General features: G+C 42.6%; 1 protein-coding gene across 2 annotated transcripts in view; it reads right to left on the bottom strand.

The window, feature by feature from the left end:
• The window catches only part of ASMTL (acetylserotonin O-methyltransferase like), a 31118-nt gene extending 20197 nt beyond the window's left edge, over window positions 1-10921 (bottom strand). For both annotated transcript variants that reach the window (XM_072849557.1, XM_072849556.1), the window contains exons 1-6: window positions 10620-10921; window positions 8833-8964; window positions 6962-7009; window positions 6246-6310; window positions 4162-4223; window positions 1932-2040 (exon numbers count right to left, since the gene is read on the bottom strand). In XM_072849557.1, coding sequence (XP_072705658.1) covers window positions 1932-2040; window positions 4162-4223; window positions 6246-6310; window positions 6962-7009; window positions 8833-8964; window positions 10620-10712 — 509 coding nt within the window. In that variant the 5' untranslated portion in view covers window positions 10713-10921. The remainder of the gene's footprint in view (window positions 1-1931; window positions 2041-4161; window positions 4224-6245; window positions 6311-6961; window positions 7010-8832; window positions 8965-10619) is intronic.
• Window positions 10922-16930: the final 6009 nt, after the last annotated feature.

Raw genomic sequence — 16930 nt, 5'->3', positions numbered from 1 at the left:
AGGAACAGGAACAAAACAGAAAGGGAAAGCCCATCTTTCTGCAGACAAAGTTTTTGAGGGTTTTTATGGCCTCATCACAGTCCACCTTGAGATAGTGCTTTTCCCTCCTCCCTTGTTCATACTTTAAATCAGCTATATACTTTTAGAATTAGTTCCTGGGTCACCAGTGACTGACTTTTAAAATACTATATGCCAGTTTTGTCCTTGATATAAAAAGAACTCAATCCAATCCTCAACAGCACAAAAGAGTCAATTTTCTTTTAATTTTTCATGTGATCAGTCTTGTACGATTTCACAAAATTAAGTCGCCATTAAAAAAAAAAGAAACAAATGGTCACTTGAACTGCAATAGTGTTTAGAAAAACCTGTATGTACATAAATGTGTAACCAGTATGGGTGGCCATGGAGGAGGGGACAGAAAAAACAACAACAACAATAACACCACCCATGAGAGACTTCTTACTGTTTCGCAAAATTTATAGGACACTATATTTAGTAGTTCCTTCCCAAGGCCAGAGGAAATGCTGCCTATCCTCTTGATTATATGAATGAAGATTCATTGGCTTCTGCTCGAGAGAGTAATGAAATACATTGTCTGAACCTTTGGTCCCTGAGGAACCCTTGCTGTCACACACCCTGTTTAGCAGAATGAACAGAATTACCCAGTGCTGCTCATGAGCAATTTTGCTGCAGCACAGCACTGCTACAGCATATTTCCTTCCAGAGGAAATAATCAGGATATTCCAAAATATTTTTCAACCTGGCATTCTTCCTAAAAATCCATGGTCATTTCTCCTTCAAACTGCAACGTTCTGATCAGCTGCATACTAAAGATGACCTTCCAAAAACCTAACTAGGAATTTCTGTTACAAATTGTATTCTTGCCAAAAGATTCTTCTCTGCATAATCCAGTTTTGCTTCAGTCTCTTTAATAAACTGGGAACCTTACATGTTCAGAAAGTATGCCTCATTCACACATAAGCACTTAAATAAATCCAAAGTCTACACTGGTTCCTCTTTCCCCAGTCAAACATTACTGTATTGTTTTATAGCACAAATGAGTGTAAAAACCACCAGGACTGATATTACACAGTCAGAATTGAAGTTACAGAGCTGAAAGTTCACCTCAGATCACCAGATATATAGTCCATAGTGCTAACTATGGCCTGATTTGCTTTCACTAAGCATCAGCTAACACAAAGAAAAGGCAACTTCCATAAAGTCACAAACATTCCCTTGTTGTCTCCAAATAAGTACTTTTTTCTTTTTTTTTTTTAAACAATCTAGTCAACTTCATCCTAGGAGTAGTTAGGCATTCTGTTCTCATCCTATTTCTTCTGTGGAATCAATGTTTGCTGTGACTAACTAGTATATTGCAAAGGTAGAGGAAACACATAAGCTGAGACACAATTATGGCCTAAGAACACGTATAATCTGGCCACAAAAATAAGTGAAAATTAAGTGGGGGTTCTTGCATCAGAGCAGTGTGATTTTGATAAACTAAATGAACAAAGTTCTAGCTTCTTTCAGTACAGTTCTCCAATACCCTGATTGCCCAATACTCACTCTATTCACCTGTTTTATAATGAGACCTATCCATTGTGTCAGGTATCCAAGCTCCCTGAATGCCTCTGTTAACAAAGAGGTAATTGTGCATTGCATGAATGCTTGCTCTAATCCAGAATATTTCAACAGTCTTCACTTTTCAAATTTATCAGGGTACTAAAAACGTAGCTCACTTTCCCAGGAGGAATGATAGGTCTAGACAAGAAGAACAGAATATCCACCTTGCATCACCCATACTATCATTTATCATATATACACAGCAAAATTTCACAAAACACAGGACAAAAAGTTTTATGCTGGTGGCTAATAACATACCCTAAGGCCTATTCTCAAGTACTGTGTGATAGTTTCAGGTTCTTACTTACATTGGCTCCCCGCTATGAATGTACTCCCATAAGAGCTCTTCAGACAGGTCAGAAAATTTTACTTTAGTCTCTTCATAGAAATCAGTGACTTCTGTCTCTAGCTGATTATCTACAGAAAGGTAGAGGCCTTATTAGAAACAGAAACTGTAGTTTAGAGAGCATAACATCTCAGTTTAATTTCCGTTCGTATTCATTTGAAGTTTTTGCTTGGGAAAAATTAAAGATAATACACAGATGTATGAAATGACTAATAATGCTCTTTAGGACAGCGGACTCATAACTTCCCCAAAAAAGTAAAAGCTTGTATTTTCAATCTCTGCAGTCCTGTCTTGGGGCTAACAGGTTGCTCTCCCTGTGTGGGATGCACTCTTAAATTAACAATGCTTATGCAGAGCTAGCATACACATCCAGCGTACACATCCAGCACTGAGTACAAAGAAGACTACAAACACCCTTCTAACTTTACGACTGTTGTCAAAGAACTCTTAATAACATATCACAGTTAAACATGTAGCTGTTACAAATGCTTGAATGTGAATGCGCAGCTGTATTCACACGTATCTGTATTGCAGACTCAAGCATCCAGCAGTCCCATCAGTAACCATCAGTGTCATTTTCATATCATCTCTCAAGAAATAACAAGATTATTTCAGACTTCTGTATCTAGAAGTGGTTGAGAGAAGGCCAGAGGTGCAATAAAGTACTGCACACCTGGGTGGGGACCCTGTTGCATGTGGTACACTGTGAATCTGGTATAATTGCAGATGGAGTCTTTTCAAAAAGATGTTTAAAAGGAAACAGCCTCGCACAAATGAGTGTGCATGTTACAGATTATGAGTTCTCTCTAGTCTTTCCTATAAAAATCAAGGTCAGCATCTCCTGTTACCGCTGTTCTGATAGCAGTGGAAATTCTTGAGGAGTAAGAAAGATCCACAGTACAGACCATGGGAAGAATACTAACCAACTGGAAATGGTGTTCATGTTGAAAAAACTTGTTTTTATAAAATAAAGTTTTAAATAAAAAAGTTGTTGCATATGAAGACAGATTACTACGTCTTTCAGTATTAATTAAAAAAACAATCGGCTCAAGATGAAAATTCCATCTGTAACTTATATGTGGTACTTAACAACAACATTGTAATTATAAACTAAAACTAAAAATGTTTTCTAGAAAAGTATTCCATTGATTGCATCACTTGGGGAATATGCAGACTTATGCTATTTTTATTCATTTAAATATGATGTGGCTTAAATTCCTAAACTTCAAATGAGATGTGCTGTCAGAGCATCAGTACTGCAGTTGTGTGCACTTTTACTGTCTTCCTAGAGTAAACAATGGAAGGCATTATTATTCTTGCTGGATTGCTCATAGAAACCCCTTGATAACATGTTTTATTTCTTTTGCAGCAGCTCTCTTTATACTGTACTAGCATATTAGTAAGGGTACTGGATCACTGACTATCTCTGTTACAAGAGTTAAGAGTAATCATTCCAGTAAAGATTAAAAGCTGTAAATAATTTGTCTACAGAATGACTATGTCCAGTGAAATTTCAGAGAAATGATCCTTGCAAAAGTTCTACTAAAAGAATATTGGCATAATTATCAGAGGAACCTCAAACCAAACACTCCTCAAATTATATTAATGGTACAGTTCTCATAAAAACCACTTGCTTACTATATAAATTATCTGATAAAGAAAACTGATGTATTACTCCCTACAGTTCATTAATAGTCTGAGGCACTAAGCCATTCCTTTACTCATCCCCTAAAAACAGGCACTAAAGCTTCCCTTATTTACTGAAAAACGAAGTAACTACAGATACAGCAACCACTTGTATTTATCAGCTAGTGTAAATAGAACACAGGAATAAAGTTCATATGGATCAGATTCTGCTCGGTCCCACAGTTTGTAGTGCTTTACTTGGATTTCATTTAGAATATTCCCACAATTTACACCAGTCTTTAATTAGTCCCATAGCTTTCAGAGACAGTATTTCTAAAGTCTATTGTATTTTGTCATCCTCCTTCCTGTGTGAAAACTGAATACAGTAAGGAGGTTGGGTTTTGTGGGTTTTTAACTTATATATTGATAAGGTAATTCTCCTCTTGAGCAGGAAGCCAATTCAGACTGTATATGAAAAATTTCCATCCTGTTTCTTCACTTGTACAAGTCCTTATGAGAATAATTTTTAATGAAAATACTGAGTTTTAATAAAATGACACATGTACCTTTACTGCTGCAATGTATAATAGCCACACCTGTGAACACACTGTGCTCCTTCCCACTCAACCTGTTAGGGAAAAAATGTGCATTAAGCAACACTTATGAAATCTGTCATGTGCAAAAACGTTCTACATGAGTATGTTACTACAGCCTGAGAAACAGACCATTATATTACTACATCATCTGATGGCTTTGACATGTATCCTAAATAAATACATTTTATTTTTTAATTTCAATTATAGGTGAAAAGACATTGGCAAAACAAAACAATACTATAAAGAGATTCAGTCATTTCAAGTATCCAAAATCTCACTTGCACCAATGTCCACAATTTGGAAAAGTATTCCGTGCTATCAGCTTATTTAGTGTACATAGAGGGAAGTGACTATTTCAAACGCATAAGAAAAAGCCAATCAGCATAAACACTACTATCCATTACAGGCATCGTCACTGAAAGCTGGCAATAAATAGCTAGGTGATGCAACTTAGACTAAACTAGTGATAGGCAACTAGAGCTTACGTACTGATGTCATCCAGACTGGCCCCCAGGGATCCGCTGGCAAGCCAGAGTAACAGATGCAGAGCGCAGAGGAGGAGAGCCTACGTTCACTTAGCCCAGACCCATCTGCTCTCTCTTGCAGTGGCTCCAGAGCGCCACACCGCGGCCGATTAATTTTGAGGGCTTTAAGTTTACTAATCTAACGTGTAAGCAATGGAAGTATAATAAATAGCATGAGAACTTGAACCTTTGAATAGATTAATTAAGGCATAGTCTCCTAGAGGCTAGCCAGGCTATTATTCCATGTGATCAGAAGCATCTCGCACTCTTACTATCCCCCACAAGATTCCACATAATTAATTGTAAGATGAAACAGCGAGTGAAAATTTTAATCTGTACCTTGGATATATGCAAATATATATCGTCTGCATTTTTTCCTGTTCATATAGAACAAAATTAAGAAGAGTTCTAAAAAACTAAATTTTAAGTGCATTTCATATTTAAGACACTGACAAAAAAAAAGCCAAAACATTCGCAAGTGTTAGAAGTAGACTAAGCACTGTAAAAAAAAAAAAAAAAAAGAAGTACTATTTTTGAACTAACCAAACTTCGCATGATTTCAAGCAAAAACAGTTGTGAGAAATCTCTTGCCAGGCAGACTCCTTTGGGAATCTCCTACTAATAACATATGCTGCTGTCACTTTTTTTTTTTAAGACTACTACTTTTAAGTTAGCAACATGCCACAAAGGATCAAAAATTCAGTGTAAGTCATCAATGAAAAAAAAATAAATCTAAAATAGACTTACAGAGCAAAACTCCAAAAACTACCAAGCCACTTGTATTCCTTCTTTAGGAAATGCCTGAGTTAGAATGTAAACTGGTGAAACAAGCAGTGCACCTTTCTTTATTCCCCTCATAAAACAGAAGCGTGAGTAGTAGGTTCATCATATCTCATCCTTCAGAAAGGAGGTGAATAGAGTTATTCAGTTGGTGTTTCTTAAAAAAAGAGTGCTACAAGATAATGTTAAGCTTGTAGGGAAAAGTATCCTTTAGGAAAAAAGCAGAAGCCTCAAAAAACACCAGTGTACCATCCATGAAGAACACTGATGGAAGTAGGTTTTTCTTCCTCAGTTAAACTATAGAATTTAAAGCATTTGTCCATGGACACATATCACCATGTACTTTCTTGTACATGTAGTATTCTTCCATTAAATGTCAAGCATCAAACCACTTCTATGATGGTTCTGTCCTCTCTCCCATCATCATTTCTCTCTGTATCTCCCCTTCCTGTACCAGCTGAAGCATACGTACAGTCTTGTGATAAATGACTCTGAAAACTAATCCAAGTGAAAACAAAATGGTTCATTATGTCGCTGATCAGCTTTCTAAGGTCAAGGGGCAAGAGCAAGCAGCTGTGGGTAACATAAAAGCAGGTCTAACTTTTTCTGTGGCAGAAGTGGCTTACACTATTCAAAAATGATTGAAAAAATTTGTGTCCATGGAGTTCTTCATACACTTCAAGGAATCCGTACAGCTCCTTTTAAAACAGCTTAATACACACATTTGGAATCTTACTTAAAACTACAGACCTTGACAGCATCCTATACGCATCTTGCTTATCAACTGGTTTCTCCAGGATCTGATCATCCACAGTCTAAAACAGAAAGACAGAGTGAGTGTGCTGCTTTTTTTTTTTACTTTTCAGAAACTGAGGTCTGAAATGACATTTAAACCATGATTTCAGCCAGGGCTTCGAACATGAGTCTACTGAGTAGAGCAAGAAGCACAGATACTTTGGTAGAACAGGTAATTTAAAAAAACAGGTCAAGCACATAATGAGTGCAACATTCCACCCTCAAGTGGCTGCAGCTCTCAATCAAAAGGGCAATTCAACTTCTTCTGTCCTTAACCATTCAGTGTCTCTGTGGAGATGACAGGTATAAAGTGATGCCTGCTACAAGGCACGACATTGAATAGCTCACATAATCTGGACTCGTGGACAGCGAACAGTTGCCTGAGAACAGAATTCCCTTTACATACTAGAGGATCCAAGGCAATACTTATGCAATACTAGTGTCTCTGCAAAAACAGCAGCAAGGCTTCTAGCACTCAAGATAACAAAAGTTGCCTTGTTGGAGAAAAAACCCTAAAATCCACACCCACAAAACCCAAGAGATGCATCATATTGCAGGTATAACTTCTCAGAGAAGACAGTTTTCAAACTTCAACTTTAAACCTAAAGATACAAGTATTTTCTACACTTGTTATAAATTAAAACAATGCTAAACCACATAAAACTTCTTACCACAATAGTGTCTGCTCCTATGACAACATCAGGTGTTCTCAGGTGTTTCTGCAAAGGCATAAAGAAAGAAGATATTTCTCAAAAGAGGTAGAAAGAACAAAACCTTTTAAAACTTAAGGTAAGAAAACATAAGTTTGCTGGTTTATAGGTAGGGCTCTACACTGACCTACGAACAAGACACCATTTCTCCTTTTGCACTGTTTACAAAACAGTAATCATTTACATCACCATAAAAGTGAGGAAAACAGGAGGCTTGAGCAGACCACTCTCAGGTCACAATTTTGCCCAAATATGTTACTGATGAACAAATGCATTCAGTAAAGAACTAACTGCATTCTCAAAGGTCAACCTGATCTTCAAGGTGGCATGCAGAATTCCTTTAAAGGAAGTGCCCAGTAGCTGGAAGTCAGGGAGTACAGTGTTGAAGCCCTCTAGGATCATTTTTCCAAGCCAAGTTTTGCTGAAAAAAACCCCAACTTTCTTTAGCTACAGTTTGCTTCTCTCTCTCCAAAGGGAACACACACACAGTCCATTCTGGGGAACTGAGAGGTAGGGGTATATAAAGATTCCTTGTAGCCTTTTCTTGGCTTTAAACTGTAATCTGTTCTTATAGCTGAATTTTGATTTACTTGCATGTTATGATGTACATAGTTATTAACACAGCAAGTCAGGAAACTTGTCTGTAACTGTGGTCATTGTATTAAAAACTTTGTAGGGAGGTGATTCTTCCGTAGAAAGGCTATTGATGTGCTTTAAATAGTAGAACTAATTAAAGCTATCATTAAAAAAATCCTGTATGAAGAAGCATTTTGAAATCCACTGAACTCGCGTTATCACCACCATAGTGTTTTGCAAGGAAAGACCAATATAAGTCAGTTAGGGAGGTTGGGTTTATAATCCACTCTCCTAATGTCGCATGATTCTCTTTAAAAGAAGTTGACGGAAACCTGGATAACGATTTACATTGGAGATCATGCAATATTTGCTTTGAAGAATGGTGACATCTGGCAACGTTGTTGGTTTAAAGTGTTCAACATTCCTTTTCTGCCGTATAGGTTCCACAAACATACTCATCTCTTTCAGAGCTATATTATTAAGAAATTATTACGGTACATTTTGTGGGATCTAATCAGCTAGAGTTCTAAACAGGTTCTGGTAGAGAACAACCTTATGTGCTCAAATACAGTGATCACAGCCAAGGGCAGAAGTCAAATATGCCACTGATGGTATAAGTTGTACCACTAGTTTTGATGTATTTAGGATACAAAATTACTTGACTACAGAACCTGCAATCACATCAGCTTCTCCCTTCTTAAAATGAAACTGCCCGTTTCTTTGTCCACAATGCTTTAAAACAGAATGTGTTGTCTTTTTCTGCTTTCCTCTAGCACCTCTACACTCACAAATTCTGAACTATTCTCTTGCCACAACTGTTCAACTGAACTACTGTTCAATGAAAGCTACAGCAAAGCACTGGATTCACATCTGTGTTTTTCTGTAGAATCTGTCTCCACAGTCAACCAATACCTGGAATGAACAGGTATGATCCTGTGTCAGCATAAGATCCAGCCACACACCTGACTGTTGAAAGGAACTACCAAGTATATAACCCAAGCGAGAGTAGGTGTGCTGCTGACAAGAGATGCAGGCCACTTCTGTTTGTGGAAAGCCCAAACTGCAGGCATGAAACCTTCTTTTGATTAGGTGAGTTAATTTCAGGAAGCTATCTTTCACAAATGACAGATAACTTCAATTTCTCTTTCGTGGGGAAAATGCACTGAGACCACCCAAGAAGTACATGCAAATTAAGTCACAGTAACACGTACCACTTAAAGACAAAAATCTCATTGCTGAAATAGCTGGTAACTTACTACATGCATTCTGTTTGCTACTTCAAGAGCTTTCTGTTTTGCTGTTTCCACAGCATACTCATAAGGGGCTGCAAAAGATGACTTTTCAAGCGTCTCCTTAAACCAGGATGGAACTACCTCAAACCGCAGGCCCTGTAACAAAGGAAAGCAATGCAGTGAACCTAATCTTGTTATTAAAAGTTGTTCCCAAGACATATTAAGCAAGCAACAAATTTGATTTTTGCTCTTTCCACTTTAACACCACCCTCCCCCCCCCAAACCACACAGGGGAAAAAACAGTGCTTCTATTACAGTGTTTGGTGTATACATATCATTTGCAAGCAGTCCAAAACAAAAAACCCAATCAGAAAGAACTTTTAAACTGGTGTGCTTACTTGATTTTACCCTTATTATTTATTAGAACCTAATCGTATTAGTAATATCACCATTCTTCTCCTATAAAAATCTAACAATATAAAACTGATGCACTTCATAAACAGACTCTTCTACTACTGGATTTTTTTTTTTTTTACTTAATCTATCCATAGCACTACTTGTGCACCAGTAGTACACATTCTTACAGGAGCTTTATCACCCACACTTTGTGTTATTATACATGTGATAAACAGAAAACAAGAAGAGCCAGTTTCTGTATGGTTTTGTCAAAAAAACTATTCTTCCTACTTCTTGCCTCCAGGTTATACCTGTAAGTTTACTACACCCAGCAGGGACATTATGTTTCTAATAACTCAGTGCATGCTTAAACCTTCTCCACATCTCTGTATTTTGAAAAGAATATACTTTTTCCCATTTAAGTTCAACTTCTCCCATGAAGAATAATAACACTAAGCAATCTAAATTATATGCATTAAAACACTCAAGTGCCATTCAGCAGCCTCCTGCAGCCTGCCCAGCGAGGCTGACATGTTCCTCCACAGGCTGAACAGTCTGAATGAAGGGTCACAGCTTCCTTCGTGTTCCACAAGTGCTTTACAGAGAGGAGACAGGTACCTTATTCCCACTGCCTCCCCCCTGACCCCCAATACTAATCCCACTGAGTTTTCATGCACTTCAGAAGCGTAAATCAAATTTTCAGAAGTTTAGGTATTAAGTTTCCTAAGGAAGGGCAATGGAAGTACATTTTAAATTACTTCAGTCTATTGTAAGACCTTCCAAGCTTTTCTATTATATGCCAGAAATAATTACTCCAGCATTTTTCAGTCCCAGCAAGTCTTTTCTTTCTTTGATTACACCCTCTCCCTGTCAGCAGAATACTTTAATCCACTCTCATGTTAATCTGATCAAACAAAAAACCGACGCACACGTACTTGCTTACAGAGAAAACCTGAACAAGAAGAACTGAGACTGTGGGGGGGAAATCACATGTAAGCCGGCGTGCAGCTCAGGGGACAGAAACGGGACCGCAGCCGGCCGGCCTCGCGGTTCGGAAGCTCCGAACGCCGCCGGCTCTGCACGCCGCGGCCCAGGCTGGCAGGCGGGCACGGGCGCGGGGAAGACCGGCGGCTGCGCCGCCGCCATCGCCCCCAAACATAAAAAACCCGGCTGCGGCAGGAGGCACGGCTCGGGCTGGTGCCCGCCCTGTGCCACCAGCCCCCGGCAGCCCACGGGCGGGAGGGCCGGGAGGCGGCGGGCCCGCAGGCCGGCCCGGCGCCAGGCGGCCCCTGGACGGCCGCTGCCCGCGCCCGGCGCCTGCGCACCCCCCAGCGCCTCGGGCTGTGGGGCCCCAGGGGCAGCGCCGCCGGCTTTCTCCCCTGCCCCGGCGAGGCAAGCGGCCCGGCCGCACTCACCACGTTGGTGAGGATCTCCCGCCGGCGCGGCGAGGCGCTGGCCAGCACCACCCTCTTGCTGACCAGCTTCCCCAGCACCGGGTTCAGCACCATGGCGGCCGCCTCGCCTGGCCTCAGCCTCCCGCTCCGCGCAGGTCGGGGCGGGGGGCGGTGGCGGCGGCCTTATATGGCGCCGCGGCCGCGGGGCGGAGCCGGGCCAGGACCGTCCCAGCGAGCCGTGGAGGCCCCGCCGGGCGAAGGCGGGCGGGCGGGCAGGCCTCGGGGCCGGGGAGCGGAGGGGCTCGGCCGGCCGGCCCGCCCCTTGGCCCCCGCCTCGGCCTCAGGGCCTTGGCGGCCTCGCGGAAGTGGGCGTTCGCCGCTAATGGGCTCGGCGTGGGGGAAAGGCGCCGTGCCCGCCGCACGGCTGTGAGGGGTCGGGTAACTGCAGGGGAAGTTGCAGCTTCACCGGCACTTAGCTGTACACCACCTAAGGGCAGGCTTAACTGAAGAGGACTAGGCATCACAGGCAGGTTTCGCGTCGTAGGAGCCACGTGTAACACCCCGCCTCCCCTGCTCCAACAGTTCTTGAATGAACAGTTTGGCAAAGAGGCGATGTCATTCTTTTTTTGGTCAGAAGGAACTATTATCACCATCTGATTTGATTCAAATCTTAGATATCCCCTATTTGGCCTTTTAAATGAGTACAAAAAGTTGAGCATAAAAACTCGGAATTTTTTCCCAATCACTTGCAAATAGTGTGAAGCTGTGTGTTTCCTCAGCTGGCTAGTAAGCAAGTGAAATATGTACTCTTATCATTAAAAAATATATCCAGTCATTAAAATTGCAGTTTGCATTGAATCATCGGGTCTCTCGACATCCATCTCATGGGCCGTATGTCTCATGGGTTGTGTTAGGGGTTGCCAAATCTGGTAGCCCAATGGGGGCGAGGCTGCTGCAGCTCCATGCCCCAGGTGCCACCAGCAGTGTGGCTGAGCATGTGTTGCCAGCAGGCACACACGCACACACTGTGCAACACGCATACATGGATGCGTGGCAAACCACACAGAGCAACACGGGCAGGCACGCTCAGCGCTCACACAGACACGAACAGCACCAAAGGTCTTCCTGTTCCCCTCGCTGGTTGCTCAGGATGAAAGTCTGTTAGTGGGAAATACAGATAGATAGACAGATAGATATATCTACACACACACACACACATATATACCTACCTATACACAGTGTGGAGCCCTCCAGTAGCAGACCTTAGACACGGTTCCTGTGGCACCAGGAGGGGCTGGGGCAGGGGGCTCTGTTGCCCCTGTGGGGCTGCTGGGGCTCCCCCCACCCTTGGGCCTCCTGCTCCTGTCACAGTGCACGGGAATCAGCCTTTTGTCACCATAAACTGACAGGTTGTACATTATCCTCGGGATCAGAATTCAGAAGAGCATTTTCAGTCATAGGCTTGCCAAGCTGGTGAAGGGGGCTTTAAACTAAAGTTGCTGGGAGAGGGGAACCTCAATCCATCCCACTCCTACCAGTTTGATGCCAGTGCCAGCAATAGATGCCCAGGGCCTGGAGAAGGATGACAGGTCAGCAGGAGAGCACCTGAAGAGCAGCACAAAGGAATTCCAGCCACTCCAGCCAGTAAGTGAGCTTAATTGGGGGCCCAACTTAAACGCCTCTATGCAAATGCACGTAGCATGGGGAATGAACAAGAGGAGTTAGAGACGTGCGCGCACCTGCAGGGCTGTGATCTTACTGGCATCATGGAGACATGGTGGGATGGTTCCTGTAACTGGAGTGTTGGAATTGAGGGATACAGGCAGGGGAGACAAGGAGCAGGTATCACCCTCTATGTCAATGACCATCTGGAGTGCATGGAGCTCCACCAGGGGATGGATGAGGAGCTGACCAAGAGCTTTTGGGTCAGGATTAAAGGGAGGGCAGGGACAGGTGACATTATAGTGGGGGTCTGCCACAGGCCAGCCAACCAGGAAGACCGAGAGGATGAGGCCCTCTATAGACAGATAGGAGCAGCCTCACGTTCACAAGCACTGATCCTCATGGGGGACTTCAACCACCCTGATATCTGTCGGAGGGACAGCACAGCAGGGCATAAGCAATCCAGGAGGTTCCTGGAATGCATTGATGATAATCTCCTTCTCCAAGTGATAGAGGAACCAACGAGGAGAGGTTCTATGCTGGACCTTGTTCTCACCAACAAGGAGGGGCTGGTGAGGAATGTGAGGCTCAAGGGCAGCCTTGGCTGCAGTGACCATGAAATGGTGGAGTTCAAGATCCTTAGGGCACTGAGGAGGGCACACAGCAAGCTCACTACCCTGGACTTCAGGAGAGCAGACTTTGGCCACTTCAGGGATCTGCTTGGTAGAATACTATGGGATAAAGCCCTGGAGGGAAGAGGGGCCCAAGAAAGCTGGTTATTATTCAAGGATTACCTCTTCCAAGCTCAGGAGTGAGGCATCCCAACAAAGAGAAAGTCAGGCAAAAATGCCAGGAGGCCTGCATGGATGAACAAGGAGTTCCTGGACAAACTCAAACACAAAAAGGAAGCTTACAGAGGGTGGAAACAAGGACAGGTAGCCTGGGAGGAATACAGAGAAATTGTCCAAGCAGCCAGGGATCAGGTGAGGAAAGCTAAAGCCCTGATAGAATTAAATCTGGCCGGGGACGTCAAGGGCAACAAGAAAAGCTTCTATAGGTACATTGGTGATGAAGACTAGGGAAAATGTGGGCCCTCTCTGAAAGGAAATGGGAGACCTGGTTACCTGGGATATGGAGAAGGCTGAGGTACTCAACGACTTTTTTGCCTCAGTCTACACCAGCAAGTGCTCAAGCCACACCGCCCAAGTTGCAGAAGGCAAAGGCAGGGACTGGGAGAATGAAGAACTGCCCACTGTAGGAGAAGATCAGGTTTGAGACCATTTAAGGAACCTGAAGGTGCACAAGTCCATGCGACCTGATGAGATGAATCCGCGGGTCCTGAGGGAACTGGCGGATGAAGTTGCTAAGCCAGCGTCCATCATATTTGAGAAGTTGTGGCAGTCTGGTGAAGATCCCACTGGCTGGAAAAGAGGAAACATAACTCCCATTTTTAAAAAGGGAAAAAAGGAAGACCCGGGGAACTACAGGCCAGTCAGTCTCACCTCTGTGCCCGGCAAGATCATGGGGCAGATCCTCCTGGAAACTATGCTAAGGCACATGGAAAATAAGGAGGTGATTGGTGACAGCCAACATGGCTTCACTAAAGGCAAATCGTGCCTAACAAATTTGGTGGCCTTCTACGATGGGGTTATAGTGTTGGTGGATAAGGGAAGAGCAACTGACATCATCAGCCTGGACTTGTGCAAAGCATTTGACACTGTCCCGCACGACATCCTTGTCTCTAAATTGGAGACATGGATTTGATGGATGGACCACTTGATGGATAAGGAATTGGCTGGATGATCGCACTCAGAGAGTTGAGATCAATGGCTTGATGTCCAAGTGGAGACCAGTGACGAGTGGCGTTCATCAGGGGTTGATACTGGGGCCGGCACTGTTTAACGTGTTTGTCGGCAACATGGACAGTGGGATTGAGTGCACCCTCAGCAAGTTTCCCAATGACACCAAGCTGTGTGGTGCGGTCGACATGCTGGAGGGAAGGGATGCCATCCAGAGGGATCTTGACAGGCTAGAGAGGTGGGACCGTGCAAACCTCATGAAGTTCAACAGGGCCAAGTGCAAGGTCCTGCACGTGGGTCAGGGCAATTCCAAGCACAAATACAGGCTGGGTGGAGAATGGATTGAGAGCAGCTGTGAGGAGAAGGACTTGGGGATGTTGGTTGATGAGAAGCTCAACATGAGCCGGCAATGTGCACTTGCAGCCCAGAAAGCCAACTGTATCCTGGGCTGCATCAAAAGAAGCGTGACCAGCAGATCAAGGGAGATGATTCTCCCCCTCTACTCCGCTCTTGTGAGACCCCACCTGGAGTACTGCATTCAGCTCTTGGGCCCCCAACATAAGAAGGACATGGACTTGTTGGGGAGTCCAAAGGAGGGCCACGAAGATGATCAGAGGGCTGGAACACCTCTCCTATGAAGACAGGCTGACAGAGTTGGGGTTGTTCAGCCTGGAGAAGAGAAGGCTCCAGGGACACCTTCCAGCAGCCTGCCAGTACCTGAAGGGGGCCTACAAGAAAGCTGGAGAGGGACTTTTTACAAGGGCATGTAGTGATAGGACAATTGGGTAATGGCTTTAAATGGAAAGAGGATAGATTTAGATTAGATATAAGGAAGAAATGCTTTACTGTGAGGGTGGTGAGGCACTGGAACAGGTTGCCTAGAGAAGTTGTGGATGCCCCCTCCCTGGAAGTGTTCAAGGCCAGGTTGGATGGGGCTTTGAGCAACGTGGTCCAGTGGAAGGTGTCCCTGCCCATGGAAGGGGGTTGGAACTAGATGATCTTTAAGGTTCCTTCCAACCCAAACTATCCTATGATTCTATGATTCTTTGATTCTATGATAATTAGATTTTTTTATGGGTAGCAGTGACTTGAGAGCAGAATTGAAAATTTATCTTTAAAGACATTTTTGCTCAAATAATTAAAAAATACTAAAAACTTAGGGAAATTACACTAAATTGAAAATGGAAATAAAATGCTTAAATACAACTGTGAACATAGACAGCTGTCCTCAGCAAATCCTTAATACTGAAAATAGTTCTGGGATAGCTGGAGAGCTGACTAAAAAGAAAGGGCCTGCGTGAAACAGAGAGGAATAGTCTGTGCTTGTCATAGAGCTTGTCAGAATAAATTCACTGCTCTTTTTTTCAGGGCTGTGAACTGTAACATTGCTCCTTGCAAACAAGGAGGCTTGAAAGATACTACAGAAATGGAAACCAGAGTATCTTTCATGTTATTAATATAATTTTTGTCTGACTAAAAGGACAAGGATCTCATCCAATAACAGAAACCTGTGTTTCCTGGCACAGGTAGGACAAAAATGTGGAGTTACTCCTCTTGGAAAAATAGTACATCCCTACCCCTAATGCCTGCAAGTTTAACATAATTGTGAATCCTAATATGTGTCCATCTTCAACGTGACTGCAGTACTAACCAAAGAAAAGGCAATTGCAATTGAATGGATGCTCCTAGAATTTTGGATACACTTCTTATCCAGAGTCATCTTTCTATACTATGCCTTGCTTTGTGTGGGATATAAGCAAGCTTGATTGATAAACTAAATTCAGACACTCCAGAGGAGTAAGACAATAATGCAAAGTTTTCCATCTCAAACCAATGGACCTGATTTTCTTCTTTTTCTCATTTTATGCAGTCTTCCAGTGTAGTTTCACTGACACAGAACCAAAGCAATGAAGTTGTGACTCCAACCCCACACGTGTATACGTATAAAGAACAGACTTGACAACAAAAAATACCTTCTGTTCCTGCCAGCTTGTTTTGATAGACAATAACGGAACACAGATCTGTGTCTAGTCATCTGTAGAGTCTGTAGAGATGCATGCAACATAACTCATCTTTCTTATGTGTGATGTCCCATTAACTCCAGAATAAGACAAGCATGACTTGCCTCCCATCGCTGAATTCTGCTTGTATACTGCTCCTCTGATTTGCACAACAGACTTCTTGAAGGTAAAATAAATAAATAAATAAAAGAAATGTGTAGAATTTCTATAGATTATTTTCCATGAAAGTTCAGACAACGTCCAAAAATGAAGATCACTAAAAGAATTTTTTATGTGAAGAAAATGGGATGTGGCTTTTTGATTATTATTTTTAAGGAGTGGTAATTACTAAATTTGTTCTTCTAATAAACTTACATGACAAAGAGTGATGTACTTTATTTAAAAGACAAAACCATGAAGCTGTTGAAATACACGTTTTCATTCACCTTTATCTTATTTATGCTGGTCTAAATGTCAATCCAAAGAACCCTATGAGAAAAGCTAAACCACATCACATACGCTACCACAGTTGGGAGAGGTTTGACAAGTAATCATTATCAACTGCTCCATTGCATCCTTGCAAGAGTCAGGCAGAACAAGTGTGAGGCTGCAGTGAGCTGACTGAGGTGAAGATCAATGACACCAGTTATCAGAAAAGTTTCTGTCTTGGCTGACTATGCTAGTCAAAGATTAGCTTGTCCAAGGTTGGTTATGAAACTGTTGACTTTTTCAAATACCCAGGGTATTTTGAACACAAGCAAAATAGCAGTTAGTGCTCTGAACTGCAGAGACCTTTCCTTGATATTTTTGTTCTGGACTTCTCTGCTTTTCTGCCTATGTATCTACGCTATGGCCATCACAGTAATACCTT

This window comes from Ciconia boyciana, chromosome 1 (genome assembly GCF_034638445.1).
Source record: "Ciconia boyciana chromosome 1, ASM3463844v1, whole genome shotgun sequence".
NCBI lineage: Eukaryota > Metazoa > Chordata > Aves > Ciconiiformes > Ciconiidae > Ciconia > Ciconia boyciana.
This window is presented reverse-complemented; position numbering and strand designations above follow the sequence as displayed.